Raw genomic sequence first — 13,014 nt, forward strand, 5'->3', positions numbered from 1 at the left:
GCCGGTCTGCAGGCACCCCGACGGCCAGGGAAACTGAGGCCGTGAGAGGCATGGCCCTCGGGGTGGCACGGCTGGGTTGTCACGGACGGGGTTATTCCCAGACCCTGGGCTCCGGCTCCTTGTCCCGAGCAGACACGTCCCTGAAGCCTCTTTCTGTCCAAAAATGCCCCAACCTCAGACCTAGCGCGACACGGCATCCTGAGATACCTGTTCTGTCTTGGTGTGTGAGCTCCGACAACAGAGCAAGCCCCCAGATTCGTATTTGCCTTACCTTTTCCTCCAGTTCCTTTATTTGTCTCTTCTGAGCTTCTATTCTTTCTTCTAGTTCTTTAATTCTCTGCAATGTTAAAAGCAGGAAAATCCTCAATAATCAGAATATTTGGGACACCAAGTGGGCAAAAGCCTTCCAGGATTTTCACGCATGTTCTTGGTGGGCCAGTCGCCACAGGGCAGCTGCCATGCTGGCCCCGGCGAGGGGGCCTCGGGCTGCCCCCCCCGCCCCCCCCCCCCCGCCGACTTTTAGGAGCCTCAGCTTCGGGAGGAGAGCCAGCGTGCCTGCCTCAGGTTCCGTTACGGACACAGCCTCCCTCGGTCTGCTCTTTGCAACAGCAAGAGAGAGGACAGCTTTCCCCTCGGCCACGCTCCCTGTGACGGGAATGACACCCTCCCACCTCCTACATCTCCAGGTCATAAACCATGATGCTAGAAGCCCAAGGAAATGGTAAGGGCCCAATTCACAGTCCTTCCAAAACGCCGTCACGGCAGTGAGAGGAGCAGCCAGAACAGTCACAAAGTCAGTCATGGGGAGGACTCTCCTGGCAAGGCCGACCTCAGGTTTGGAAACTCTAGTCTTCACTTTGGTGCACAATGCCGGGCAGATGGACATGTGTGTGCCCACGCCGGACCTGGATGCCTGGCCTGGAGCCTGGACGCAGCTGAGCTCTGATCAGAGCCCGTCTGATGGGAGTGAGGGGCTGCAGGCGGCAGTCCTCACACTGACCACCCCAGATCTGGCAGTGAGAGTCCTGGGAGCTGACCAAGGCTCTGGTCAGACCTTAGCCCTCTGACGTTCACAGTAAACCTGGATTCACTAGCGTATCTGAACACGGAACACAGCCACAAAGGCCACGCCAGCACACACAGTGGAGCTGAGGCATGTCTTACACACCAAGCCTGTCTAGTCTGCCAGGATCCCTCACCCCCAGTTAGAAATGAACTGGCCAGATTGGCCTGAGGGCCCCAAGTGCCTGTAGGCCAAGAGAAGGTCCCCCAGTCCCTAGCCCATGAGCCGCTGCTCCCCAGGTGACACCTTCACTGGGATCTTGCCACTGAGGGAGGAACCACGGAAGAGACCCAGAGTGGGGGGGACCCAGGAGGGGGGCTGTGCCACCCAGAGGCCTGGGTGGGATGGCCCAGGAGGCTGGTCTGGAGGGACAGGCAGTCCGGCAGGAGGGTCCCCCATGGGCACGGCCACTGGAGAGCATGGCCATCGGGGGGCACGGCCGGTGGAAGGCCCTGGCCTTGGGGGCACGATCATTGGAGGGCAGGGATATGGGGGCGTGGCCACGGGGAGGGCATGACCTTTGGGCGTGGCCACAGGAGGGTATGACCTTTGGGGCGTGGCCACAGGGACATGACCTTTGGGGCGTGGCCACTGGGGGCATGACCTTTGGGGGGCGCAGCCACGGGAGGGTACTGTCATCGGAGGAGGTGTGGCCATCAGAGGGCCAGGCATGGGAAGCCCCGCTCCGCCCGGAGGTCCTGCGCCCGCGGCGCCCCTGCTGCGCACCTGCTGCGCCAGCTGCAGCAGCTCCATGCGCTCCCGCAGGATCTGGGCGTCCCGCTCGCGCAGCTCGCTCATGACCTGGCGCTTCCACTGCTCCACCGCCACCCTGAGCTTCTCGTGCTCCTCCTCCGGCAGCATTTCTGCCACTTTGGCCCCAGCTTCCTGCTGCAGGACGTCGTACAGCATGGCTTCCAGCTCCAGGATGTGCTGGGGGCGGGAGGGGACACGTCAGTCCTTGCCTCCTCCCCCGGGGACGGCCTGGAGGACTGGGGCACCCCGTTCTGGGGTCATGCCGCCGCCAGGCCAGCCCACAGAGGGGACTGCTTCCGCCTGGACCAGTTAAATGATGTTCTGGAGGCTGGAAGCAGTCCGGGAGTGATTATTTCAAGAGCATTCCCTTCCACGCGATGTTTAATGTGCAGTGAAACATTAGGGACATCGAGGTCAGCAGAGTTTGAGGCCAGAGTCGGATGAGGGCCAGAGGGGCAGTGGGCCGGGCGGGTGTCCCTTGAGGAAAGAACAACAAAGGCTTCTTCCTTTGCTCACAACCTTCGCCAAACCCTGGGCTTCCGAGTCACTAAGGAGGAAGGAGGGCGGTGCTCACAGGGCTTGTCTGCAGTAGTGCCGAGGGGCCAGGCCATCAGCTCTGCGGTCCCCAGTGCTGCCTGTGGGGTGACTCGTGTCCGCAAAGAAACATCAAGCCCTGACCCCCAGCACCTGTGAATGTGGATCATGTGGAAACAGCAGATGCCACCCAGTGCAGGTGAGCTCAGACTGGATCGGGGGCCTCAGTCCACTGACTCGTGGCCTTGGAAGAAGAGGGCAACTTGGAGACAGTCACGGAAGATGCGGGGAAGCCATGTGACCACAGGGCAGAGATTGGGGTGACTCAGCCACAAGCCCGGGAACACCTGGGCCCCCAGGAGCTGGAAGAGGCAGGAGGGCCTCCCCTGGAGCTTCAGACGGATGTGGCCCCACCAGCACCTTGGTGTCAGGCTTCTGGCCTCCAGACTGTGAGACATACACCTGCCCCACCTCTCCTCCTCTTCTCTCTCCCTGTCTGTCTGTCTGTCTGCCTCCCTCCCTGCTGCCTGCACATGAGGCCCCACGTGTCCGGCCTCTGCCCGCCTCCCAGCCCCTCCCCTCCTCTGTCCCAAATGATAGCCCTAAGGGTGCCCACGCCCGTGGGTGCCTGTACCGGCTTAGGGCTTCACCTCCATGAAGCCCTTCAGTCCCGCCCCTTCCAGAAAGCAGGTGCTCGTTAGGCCTGGCTCACGGGTCAGGGCACTGAGGCAGGCTGATGACTGCCAGGCTGGACGACCTGCACAGGGCCCTGCTGGTGGCGAGCGGGGTTCAGACTCCAGGGGGGCTCCAGCCCAGGGCCCTCGCGTTGCCCCGCCAGGGCTCCGACGTGGAGAGCCGGCCATTCCGCTGGTCCCCAGACACACATGCTGTGTCACCCCTTTGCTGCCACCCAGCCGCCAAAACACAGACCTTGTTATAAATTCCTAGTGACTTAGCACTTCGATCTGGAGCACTTTGAAAGCTTGCTCCTCAGGAAATTTCACAGATACAATCTTTGAAAAAGCTATATTCTTCCCATCTTCCCATCAAAGATGTAACCTCTTCAGAAGTGAACGTTTCTCCTTCTTCAGGCAAAATGACTCTGGAAAGTCCTTTTGGCCAAGTAGACATTTTAGGAAATGGGGGGGGCCTTTGTTCCTCGCTATGTGTTATTGTTCCTGACGGCTACAAAATAAACTGTCCCCAGCTGTCACTGCCAGCTCACACAGCACATTGGCTGCCACTTCCTAGAGCAAAAGAACTTAGTGTGTTTAAGATACGCTCCAGCTTTAAAATAAAGGCAGCTGAGGGCTCCCCTGGTGGCGCAGTGGTTGAGAGTCCGCCTGCTGATGCAGGGGACGCGGGTTTGTGCCCCGGTCTGGGAAGATCCCACATGCCACGGAGCGGCTGGGCCCGTGAACCATGGCTGCTGAGCCTGCATGTCCCGAGCCTGTGCTCCGCAACGGGAGAGGCCACAACAGTGAGAGGCCCGCGTACCACACACACAAAAAAAATTAAAAAAATAAAAGCAGCTGAGTGTGGGGCTTAGAATTAGCATCACGATGGCTTCACCCCAAGACTGGCAGCAGATGGAGATGTTCTGACCTTCCCTGCATGCATGACCTTGAGCGACGGGCCACCGGATGCCGGCTCTGTGTGCACAGCCTCGCCCCAGCACGCGTCCTCATCTGTGAATGGCCAGGCCTCTGCTCCCAGCTGCCCTAGACGGCCCTCAGCCACGCGGGGACCACCCTTCCCCTTCGAAACCCAGCTGTGGCTCCTGTGCTCACAGAGCAGGGAGGGTGTGAGACCCAGCAGGTTCCCACAGGCCTGTGTCCCCCCCGCCAGGTCATCCCAAGGCGGTAGGTGCCTCCCTCCTGCACAGGGCTTTGTGAATGGCAGATAAAATGGCTAATTATCCAGCAGGAAGTGCAGGCCTAACTATGGAGTCAAGAAAACCAGGGAGGGAGAGCAAAACGTGCGGCCTTCCTGCCGGAATTGGAGGAAGGGGGCCCCCAAACAGTATCACGCGGGGAGCAGCCCTGACAGTCATCAGACCGGGAGCGGACCCAGCATCACCGGGGGCCCTGACAGCATCCCTCGGCCCTGTGTGCGGGAGCCCCCTCCACAGTCCCGGGGCGACGTTTCCTGCGGCGCGCGGGTGCGTGTGTGTTCGTGCGTCCGTGTGTCACAAAGCCATCTCCCTGATGTCATCTCCAGGACCCATCTTTTCGGTACTGATGTCGGGGTTAACCGCACACGGGGACGTCCCTTCAGGCTTCTCGGGGGGAAACGGTTTCCCATGGGGCAGGCACGCACAAAGGGCACGTGTGCACTGGTTGGTGCAGATGGACAGAAGCGGGGGTCCCGGGCGGGATGACGGACTGACTGACATTCAGCTGTGTTCACCTCATTTGTAAATGCATTGTTTCAATGAATTCTATTTCTCAGCTCATTTCAAATACCCACTTGACTTCTGCTCGTGTGCCTGCACTCCTGGGGCCAAGGGGTGCTGACGGAGCAGTAAGGCGTCCTCGGAGCTCGCCGGGCGAGGGGTGTCCGGCAGGAGAAATGCGAAGAGTGACCCCACGCTGGTCACACTGGGCGCAGGATCTTCCCAGTCAGGTCCGAGGCCACGTGGCCCCTGAGACACCATGCTGGCCGTGGGAACAACCTTCCCCGTTTCCACCCCAAATCCGCCGCCCCTGGGGGTTCCGGCAGCTGTACTTCTCTTACCTTGTGAGCTTGGTCCAAGCACTGCTTTCTGTAGTCCAGCTCCTCGTCCAGGTAGCCCTTCTGTTTACTGAACAGCTCCTGAAATGCAAGAGGACCCGTGTCTGGGCCTGGCGCAGCCGACCTGGAGCGCGGGCCGCGGGCCCACGTGGCCAGGTGCACACCAACCTTCTCGCTCTCCAGGTCCACCATCTTCCGCTGCAGGGCCGACTCCGTCTCTTCGATCTGCTGGAGCCACTGGACACAAACGGAAGGCACTCAGGCGTCGAAGCCCAGCTCGCCGAGCCCCGGGGAGGCACCCTGGGGGCCTGGCCCTCCCTGCCCTTCCCAGCCTTCCTCCAGGAGGGGAGCTCAGCCCTCGTGGGAGTCAGGGCTGGGCTGGCGTCATGGGCTCTGTGTGCCCGGCGTGCGGGCCAGGCCCGGGTGCCCCCGCGCAGCCCCGCCTCGTGTCCGGGGAGTCTGCCCCCAGTGCCGGGAGAGGAGGGACGTTAGGCGGCCCGTTCTCCCGGGGTGCTGGCCCCTGAGCTCCCATTTGCTGGACACCCCTGCCCGCCCTGCTGGGGGCCGCTGGGAGGGGGCGCTGCCAGCAGGCCTGTGGGTTCTGGCTGCGGGGGTGGGACCTGGCGCAGGCTGGCGGCCCGTGGGAGCAGAGAGGCTGGAGGGTGGGGAGCCCGGGAGGGCTGGGTGACCCCGGAGGAGGGTCCCGGCAGGTGAGACAGATGCTGCCGATTTACAGACCCACCATACCTCCCGGCCTCTGGGGGGAGGCGGAGGCAGAGTGGCCTTGGGGAGAGGTCTGGCTGAACCTATCACTTGCAGACACGCGTGGCGGTGCCGGCTGACCTGTGCGTGTGCCAGACCTCCAAGGCAAACGGGATCCGTGGACCCCAACCCCACCTCCCGGTAGCCCTCCTCCCAGGGTGAGCGTCTTCTGTGCGCTGAGCCAGAAAGGGAGGCTTCGGGAAGCCCGGCCCCGTCCCGACAGCGTCCACAGTCACTGTTACCTTTTCGGCCAAGGTCAGGACTGTCCTGGCTTGTATGACGACCACTTGCTCCTCATTGGTCAGATTCTGCACCCAAAAGCAGAATTCACGCATGGTCAGGGGAAGCGCCTTCTGGGTGGCCGGGCTGAGTGACGGGCGCTCGGTGGCGCTGATGGGACGGGCGCAGGGGAGCTGGGGTCACAGCTAAATGTCGCTTTCACTAAAAGGCCCTCCCGGGAGTCTTTGATCCTCTTTCCCCTTGGTCCTGCCAGCTCTGGGGTGACTCTCCGTCTTGCCCCCTCTGGTCCTCTCACTGCTGGTGACCACGTCTAAGGTAGCCAGCGAGGCAGAGTGGGACAGTGGGTGACGGGACGAGCAGCCAGGCTTCCCGGGTCTGCTGGGTTTTTATTTAAAGCCAGCTCTCCGCACAGGCGGCCTGAATTATGACAGCACCACTTACGAACGTGAAGCAAAGATCAAACACTCATGGCTATGAAATGGTCCCCATCCCTGCCGTTTTGCCTTTTTTCTGCATGTTTTATTCATGCCTCGCCCCAAAGGGCCCGCCCGGGTGGTCCTTCTGGGCAGGGTGGCTCTGGCTTTGGGGCCAGGGGGCATCCTCAGAGGATGTGCCGCCTGCATCAGCACCAGGGTGGAGGCAGCTGGGCTGTGTCCCCACTGCTGGGCCCACTGTGGGACAGCCAACAGGGGTCAGGGGAGCAGAGACAGGCAGGGAGGAGCCCCCTAGGGTGGCTGAGCTGAGGGCGGCCCCCCCCACCCCAGAACCTCCCTGATTCAGGGCCACCCGCTCCGAAAGACCTCCCGCCTGCTCCCTCCGCAGCGTGAGCTCCCCAGGGGCAGGGGTCTCTCACCACCCCCCACCCCGGCAGCAGTAGGCACAGGTGGGGGTCGGTGGCCAGCTGCTGGGACAGCGGCAGGCTCCGTCCTCAGGCAAGCTGCAGCCCGACTCGGTGTGATGCCGGGGCCAGGTGCCCCTCATCCCTCTGGCTTCCGGGGACACTGCCAGGCTGTCCCTGCCCTCCTCCCGAGGCAGGGCTGGGCCTGATGGGCAGGATGGGGCGTGTGGGGGGCTGCGGGGGGCCTCCGGGTAACTGAGGGAAGCTGCCTCGCTGCGGTCAGGCCAGGCTGAAGGGCCCGCGATGTCCCGCTTGGTGGGCAGCCTGGCTGGGCTCCAGCTACTCCCTCCTGGAGGTGACCATGGCCTTGGCAATGTGCTGTCTCCTCCCCCCTCGCAGCCTTCCCTGGGTGACCTGTCCCCGCTGCGGCCCAGGTGCAGCAGCCGTGAGCAGATGGCCCACCAGGGAGGACAGGGGTCCATTCTGCCCCCTGCCGGCCCCTCTGCTCCACTCCAAGGACCCTGACTCCTGGGGAAACCGAGGCCCGGGCTCAGGTGCCCCGTGGCCAGCTGGGAGGCTGCAGCCTTCTGGGAAGCAGCCTGGAGACAGTGGCCACAGCTCCAGCGTGCCCTGGCTGAGAAGGGGAGGGGCCAGGCTATCCCTGTCATCTGCCTGAAGTGTGTCCACGTGCACACGACAGACCTAAGGGTCGCCCCCATGGTCCTTCAGAAGCTGTCGAGGGTCTCTAGAGGTCACCTGCACGTAAGACCGGCAGTGTGTCCTCTGCCCCCGCCTCCGAGGCCGTGTGACGGCTCCAGGGCCGTCACGTGCACTGGTGCTCTTGGGCTGGGAGGGGCCCCGAACAGATCTAGGCAGACCTGGGCTCGTCCTAGCTGGCCAGTACCGCAGCTCCGTGACCTGGGTGGGTGCCCTCTGGGGCTTCAGTCTCTCCAGCTGTGAACTGAAAGGTTCCCAGAGCCCATGATGGGGGCTGGTACTCAGGCTGAACCCCGGAGCACATCGTGACAACGCCATCCCTGCTGCGGACCAGCACCTCTGCTACCTGCGGCCGAGGTGGAGCCAGGGGTCTGACTAGTGGCAGGGTTGGGGGTGGGCAATGCAGCCAGGAGAGCCTCCCTGCTGGGAGCTGCTTCCCCCCGCTCCCCGCCCTCACTGCTTCCCAAGTCAAGGGCAGGTGGGGAGAGGAGGGATTCCTGTCAATACAGGGCCCTGAACACCTTGAAGCTGCTGGGAAGGACTGGCCCCAAGAATGTGCATGAGCGCCTGGGTTTTGGTATGCGTTGTGAGAAGCGTGTGTGTGTGTGTGTGTGTGTGTGTGTGTGTGTGTGTGTGTGTGTGTGTGTGTGTTTGCATGTGTTTTTCTCCTCCATCTACTGCACGGAGTGCACCAATTTGACTTAGCGCCTTGATCTTTCTTGAGAGCAGTTACCAGGATGTGAAGCCCAAGGTGCTTTAGGACCAGCTGTAGACTGTACACTTGTCAGGATACCTTGTGGCGGAAACGTTCTGGGGTGTGGATTGGGGCCCTCTTCCAGCACAGTTGATCCCCCCCGCATTGGGCAGGGGCTCAACAAGTACAGGATGATGGACGGAGGGTGAATGGAGAATGGATGGACAGAGGATGGAGGATGGAGGGTGGCGTGAAGGGATGCAGTCACTCTGCCCATTCAGCAATTAGTATTCTTTTGAGGAGTTTGCTGTAGAAATTGGAACTCTGCCCTAAGTGAGATTCGGGGATTATTTATATAGGCTCTGCCCCTCCTCCCAAACTAAGTAAACGGGAAGCCCTGAGTCTGAGGTGTCTAAGGCACGCTAAGGACCCACAGCCCCCATCCCCACCAGGAATATGGAAGAGCTTAGAGACTGAGAGGGATTCCAGAAACTGAGAACACGGGGCCAGAAGCACCTCTGCTGGACGAGTCAAGTGTGAGAGCAGAGGCCCCGAACTCCCGTGTGGGAACAGTGTCAGAAAGAACGACATTTCTCCTAAACGCCAGAGGGCCCGTCCCAGGCAGCTCTGGCAGTGGGAGGGTGTGGGCTGCGGTAGGGCCACAGCGGGACTCACAGGGGCCCCTGGACCGTGCAGGGCGCTGGGCACGGGGAGGCATGCACAAGTCAGGAGAGCGACCTACACTTACGGCGTTGTCCCCCAGGAGGTCCAGCTTCTTCATCAGCTCCGAGACCAGGATGTCCTAGAGGAGGGGGACAGGCTGCTGGGAGGGAGCACCGGCCAGGCAGCCGCGGGGCTGAGGGGTGTGCGGGCAGGGGCGGGGCGTTACCATCACGCCTTCGGCCTCGCAGTACGCCTGCAGGGGGCTCTTCCCGTCCACGAAGTGGGTGTGGTGGAAGTTGATGGCCGGCGACTTCCTCTCCCTCTCCTAGACAGAGAGCGGAAGTCTGGGCACGGGCATCCCCTCCCTCCTGGAGGGCAGTGCTGGGCCTCCCGGGGACACGGTGAAGACACCAAGTCCACCCAACACGGTCAGCGTGGTCTCTGTGAAGACGAAGCCCCGGCTGCCGCAGCAGAGGCCAATCCCTCCTCCTGCCCAGGACACGGCCCTGTGTGGACACTGATGGGGGCAGGGACCTCCCAGCCACCCACGGGGAGGCCCTTGGGAGCGGCCCCCGCCTGCTGAGGGGCCGACGAGCTGATCTGAGTCCCAGGGGACCGGGAGCGGTGTCCCGCACGGGCCTGACCTCAGTGACCCTGAGGACAGAGGACAGTGGCTGGAGGGGCCGCCACCGTCCTCACCCAGGACCACAGGCACGAACCCCGGGGCCACGGGGCGACACACACGGAGTGGCCACACAGCCCTCCTGCCCCCGGGAGGCGGACGGGAGGACCCTGAGGGGCGGCTCCCTCTGGACTCGTGGGCGCCCCCTCCCCACACTGCAGGCGTGCGTGGACGCCAGGAAACCAGACGGGCGGGAATGCCGGCGCACAGACGCACCCAGCGAAGCTGGGTGGTGGCATCGTAGGAGAGGGTGGCCATGCCCGCCAGCCAGGCCCGCGAGGGGCCAGGAGCGAGGGAGGCTCCAGAGCTGCGTGCGGACACTCTGCTTCGTTTTGCGTCCGTCTCCCGAGCGACAGGGCTGGACTCGCAGCCTCGATGGCACCAGCTCGGGCGACAGCGCTCTGACCCCACCCCGCCCCCGCACCTCTAGCTCCAGGATCCGGAACTCCAGCAGCTCGTTCTGGTCCTTCGCATCCTGGACCTCATGCTTTAACCGGGCCTCTTCTGTCTCCATTTGTTTAATCTGTAAAACAAAGGACGTGTGAGGCCCTGGAGTCGCACGTGAGGCCAGCTCTCAGCTTCCCCCGACGGCTGCTGGCGTCACGGGGACGGCCGCCTGGCCCAGGTCCTTGGCCCAGAGCCCTCACTCCGGCCTCAGTCCGCGGGGGGCCGCCCTGGTGAGACCAGGTGAGTCCCCTCCTGGGCTGAAACGGCAGCGGGTGGGCGGGGGACACAGGGCAGGTGCACTGGGCGGGGGGCCATCTGAGCAGAGATGGGAAGAGAAGGGCCACCGCGGGCAGAGGCATAAACTGTCACCATGCTGCCCGCCCCTCACCGCGGCCAGGACAGCGGCCCTTGGAGCCCAGGCTGGCCCAGAGCCTCAGGAACACTGCTGTCCGAAGGCGGGGCTGTGTGCCGTGGCCACCTGGCCCCCCTCCAGAACTGACGTGTGTGAGGCCCACGCCTCCCAAGGGGTAAGCACAGTGCAGCCCGTGGCACACGTCCTCCGTGGTCTCGTGTCCACCATGGGCACCGTCAACTCGGTCCGTCCCCCCGCTTTGAACTTGGGGGCCGAGGGGCCTGCTCTGCGGCTCGGAAGGGGTCCAGGTGGACCCAGGAGCACCAGTGCCCTCGGCGGCCGGGGCTTCGCACTGCCCTGTGTGTCCCTCTGCACGGCTGGGGCGGCTGGGATGCACCGGCGGGCAGGAGTGTGACCCCGTGGGCACCGTGCCAGACGAACGCACAGGTTTTAAGTGCACATGTGAGTGTTCAAGTGTGCGAATGAGGGGTTATGTGTGCACGTGGGTGTTACGTGTACAGGTGACAAGCGCACATGAGTGTTTAAGCGTGTGTGCTCGTGGACATTTGAGCGCCTGTGTTCACGTGTGCATGCAGGTGTTGACGTGCACACGAGTGTTTAAAGGTGCACGTGTGTCTGCGTGCACACGAGCTATTACGCGAGCACGTGAACATTTATATGTGCGCACGCGCGTTCACGTGTGTGCGTGCGCACTTAAGTATGCGGCCGTTCTGTGTACACACAGGCATTTAGGTGCACGAGAGTGTTTATGTGAGCCTGAGAGCATCACGGAAACAACTGTGTGCAGAGGGTCCACGACAAGCAGGTAGGTGTCGCTCAGCATTTAAGGTATGAATGGCACCCAAAGCACTGCCCCGTGTGGGCCTGATGGCTTCGGGTGGGGCAGGACCGGCCTCTGCCCATGGGCCTGGTTCGGTGCCCTCAGGCTCGCGAGCTGTGGCCGGCCTGGCTCTTTTCTAGAAGGGCTGTGCCTGCCGTAGAAGGTGCTGCCCCCGCCCGCCCTCTGCCTGTGGACAAGGCCAGCTGCTGGTGGGGACGGGTCACCAAGAGCACCCTCACCAGGACAGGGTGACGAGGGGGCCGCCAGAGCGAGCTGTGAGGCCCCACTGGCCCTCCTGCCTCTGGACGTGCAGCCACTGCCCCCTCCCACCTCGTTCCACGTGACTGGCTCCAGCCGTCCTGGGCCCATTCCTCTGGGGACGGCCATGAACTGCCCACAAAGGTTTTCTAACCGTCACCAACCACAGAACCCATCAGGCAAGGAAGCAAGAATCGAGAAGCCGCTATAGACACGGGGCTGGCGGGACCCCAGGTGCCTCCTTCCAGGCCGCCTGTCCCAGGAGGGGTGGGTCGGGGGGGCAGCCCCACGGGAGTGAGAAGCACAGAAGGCCCGGCTGGGGCTCTGCTGGGGAACCTCTGCCGTCTCCCCACCGCCCAGCACCGCGGGGACCCGCAAACCCCAGAGCGCAAGGGAATTCCTGCTCTTTTCGGGAAGCAGTCAGACTCCCAGACGCGGCCTGGCAGGGGCGCACCTTTTCCACGAGCTCTTGATTTCTCCGATACAGCATTTGCTTCTCTTCAATCCACTTCGTGTCCTTGGAATCAAAGTGGAGAAATAAATACACCGCACGGTGGAATCACGATTGAAGTCACAATTCAGCAGACAGGGGATGTGACGAAAAGACTCAACACCCAGCTGCCGAAGTAACCAGGGAGTGGTAGCTTCTGCCCCACAGCTGATGAAAACCCAGGGTTTCACCCGTTTCCTTGGAGGGTCCCGGATAGAAGTGGACGGCACCCAGGCTCGTGCAAGCCCAGGCCAGGCGCCCATGTGGACGTCGCATGTCTGGGGGACCCAGACACACAGCCAGCGGGAGCCAGGGGGCTCGGGCCGGTGGGGAGACGGCAGGTGCCAGGGTGGGGGTCCCTCCCACTTCACACCTGGGGACTCGGGGCCCGAGGCAGGCTCTGAGCTCTGGTGGGGACCGTGTGGACGCCCTCTGGGCTGCCCTGGGTCAGGCCTTGGGGGAGGCCTGGTGTCCTCGACCCCCGGTTCCAGCTCCATGCCCTGGAGGAACCTCCACCACCGGCATTTGGCCACAAAGTGAGGTGTCCAGACACTGAACTCGGGCCCAAATTTCTTCTCAGCAGAGTCCTCTGTGAAGTTCTTTTCAAGTTTGAAGGACTCGTTTCCGCAACGAAAGGACCGGCTTCCTCCCCTCCTCTTCTCGCTTCCCAGCCCCTCGGCTACTGCGCTTCTCGGGCGCAAGACGCTCGGCGGCGGCATCAGACGGGGTCCAGGAATGACGCCTCCGGGTCCGGGTCGTGGCACTGTGCGCGCAGCTCCGGAGTGCGGCTCGCTCAGGCCGAGCGCAGCCTGGGGGCTCAGGGCCCGAGGAGGGGGGATGTGGGCCGGCCCTGTGTGACTCAGGTGCTTCAGCACTGGACTCGGGGCCTCATGCGCTCAGGCGAGGACGTGGCAATTTGGCCGGGCAGTGGCTCACGTCCTTGCCCT

The 13,014-nt window shown here is 63.0% G+C and overlaps 1 protein-coding gene across 1 annotated transcript in view; it reads right to left on the reverse strand.

Annotated features, from left to right (window-relative positions):
• The window catches only part of JAKMIP3 (Janus kinase and microtubule interacting protein 3), a 44,373-nt gene that overhangs the window by 2,216 nt on the left and 29,143 nt on the right, over positions 1–13,014 (reverse strand). Inside the window, exons 12-20 of the mRNA XM_060033512.1 lie at positions 12,032–12,094; positions 10,104–10,202; positions 9,224–9,322; positions 9,083–9,136; positions 6,088–6,153; positions 5,252–5,320; positions 5,087–5,164; positions 1,790–1,993; positions 272–337 (exon numbers count right to left, since the gene is read on the reverse strand). Of these exons, the coding sequence (XP_059889495.1) occupies positions 272–337; positions 1,790–1,993; positions 5,087–5,164; positions 5,252–5,320; positions 6,088–6,153; positions 9,083–9,136; positions 9,224–9,322; positions 10,104–10,202; positions 12,032–12,094 (798 nt within the window). The remainder of the gene's footprint in view (positions 1–271; positions 338–1,789; positions 1,994–5,086; positions 5,165–5,251; positions 5,321–6,087; positions 6,154–9,082; positions 9,137–9,223; positions 9,323–10,103; positions 10,203–12,031; positions 12,095–13,014) is intronic.

Source organism: Delphinus delphis, chromosome 16 (genome assembly GCF_949987515.2).
Source record: "Delphinus delphis chromosome 16, mDelDel1.2, whole genome shotgun sequence".
In the NCBI taxonomy this organism is placed as follows: Eukaryota; Metazoa; Chordata; class Mammalia; order Artiodactyla; family Delphinidae; genus Delphinus; species Delphinus delphis.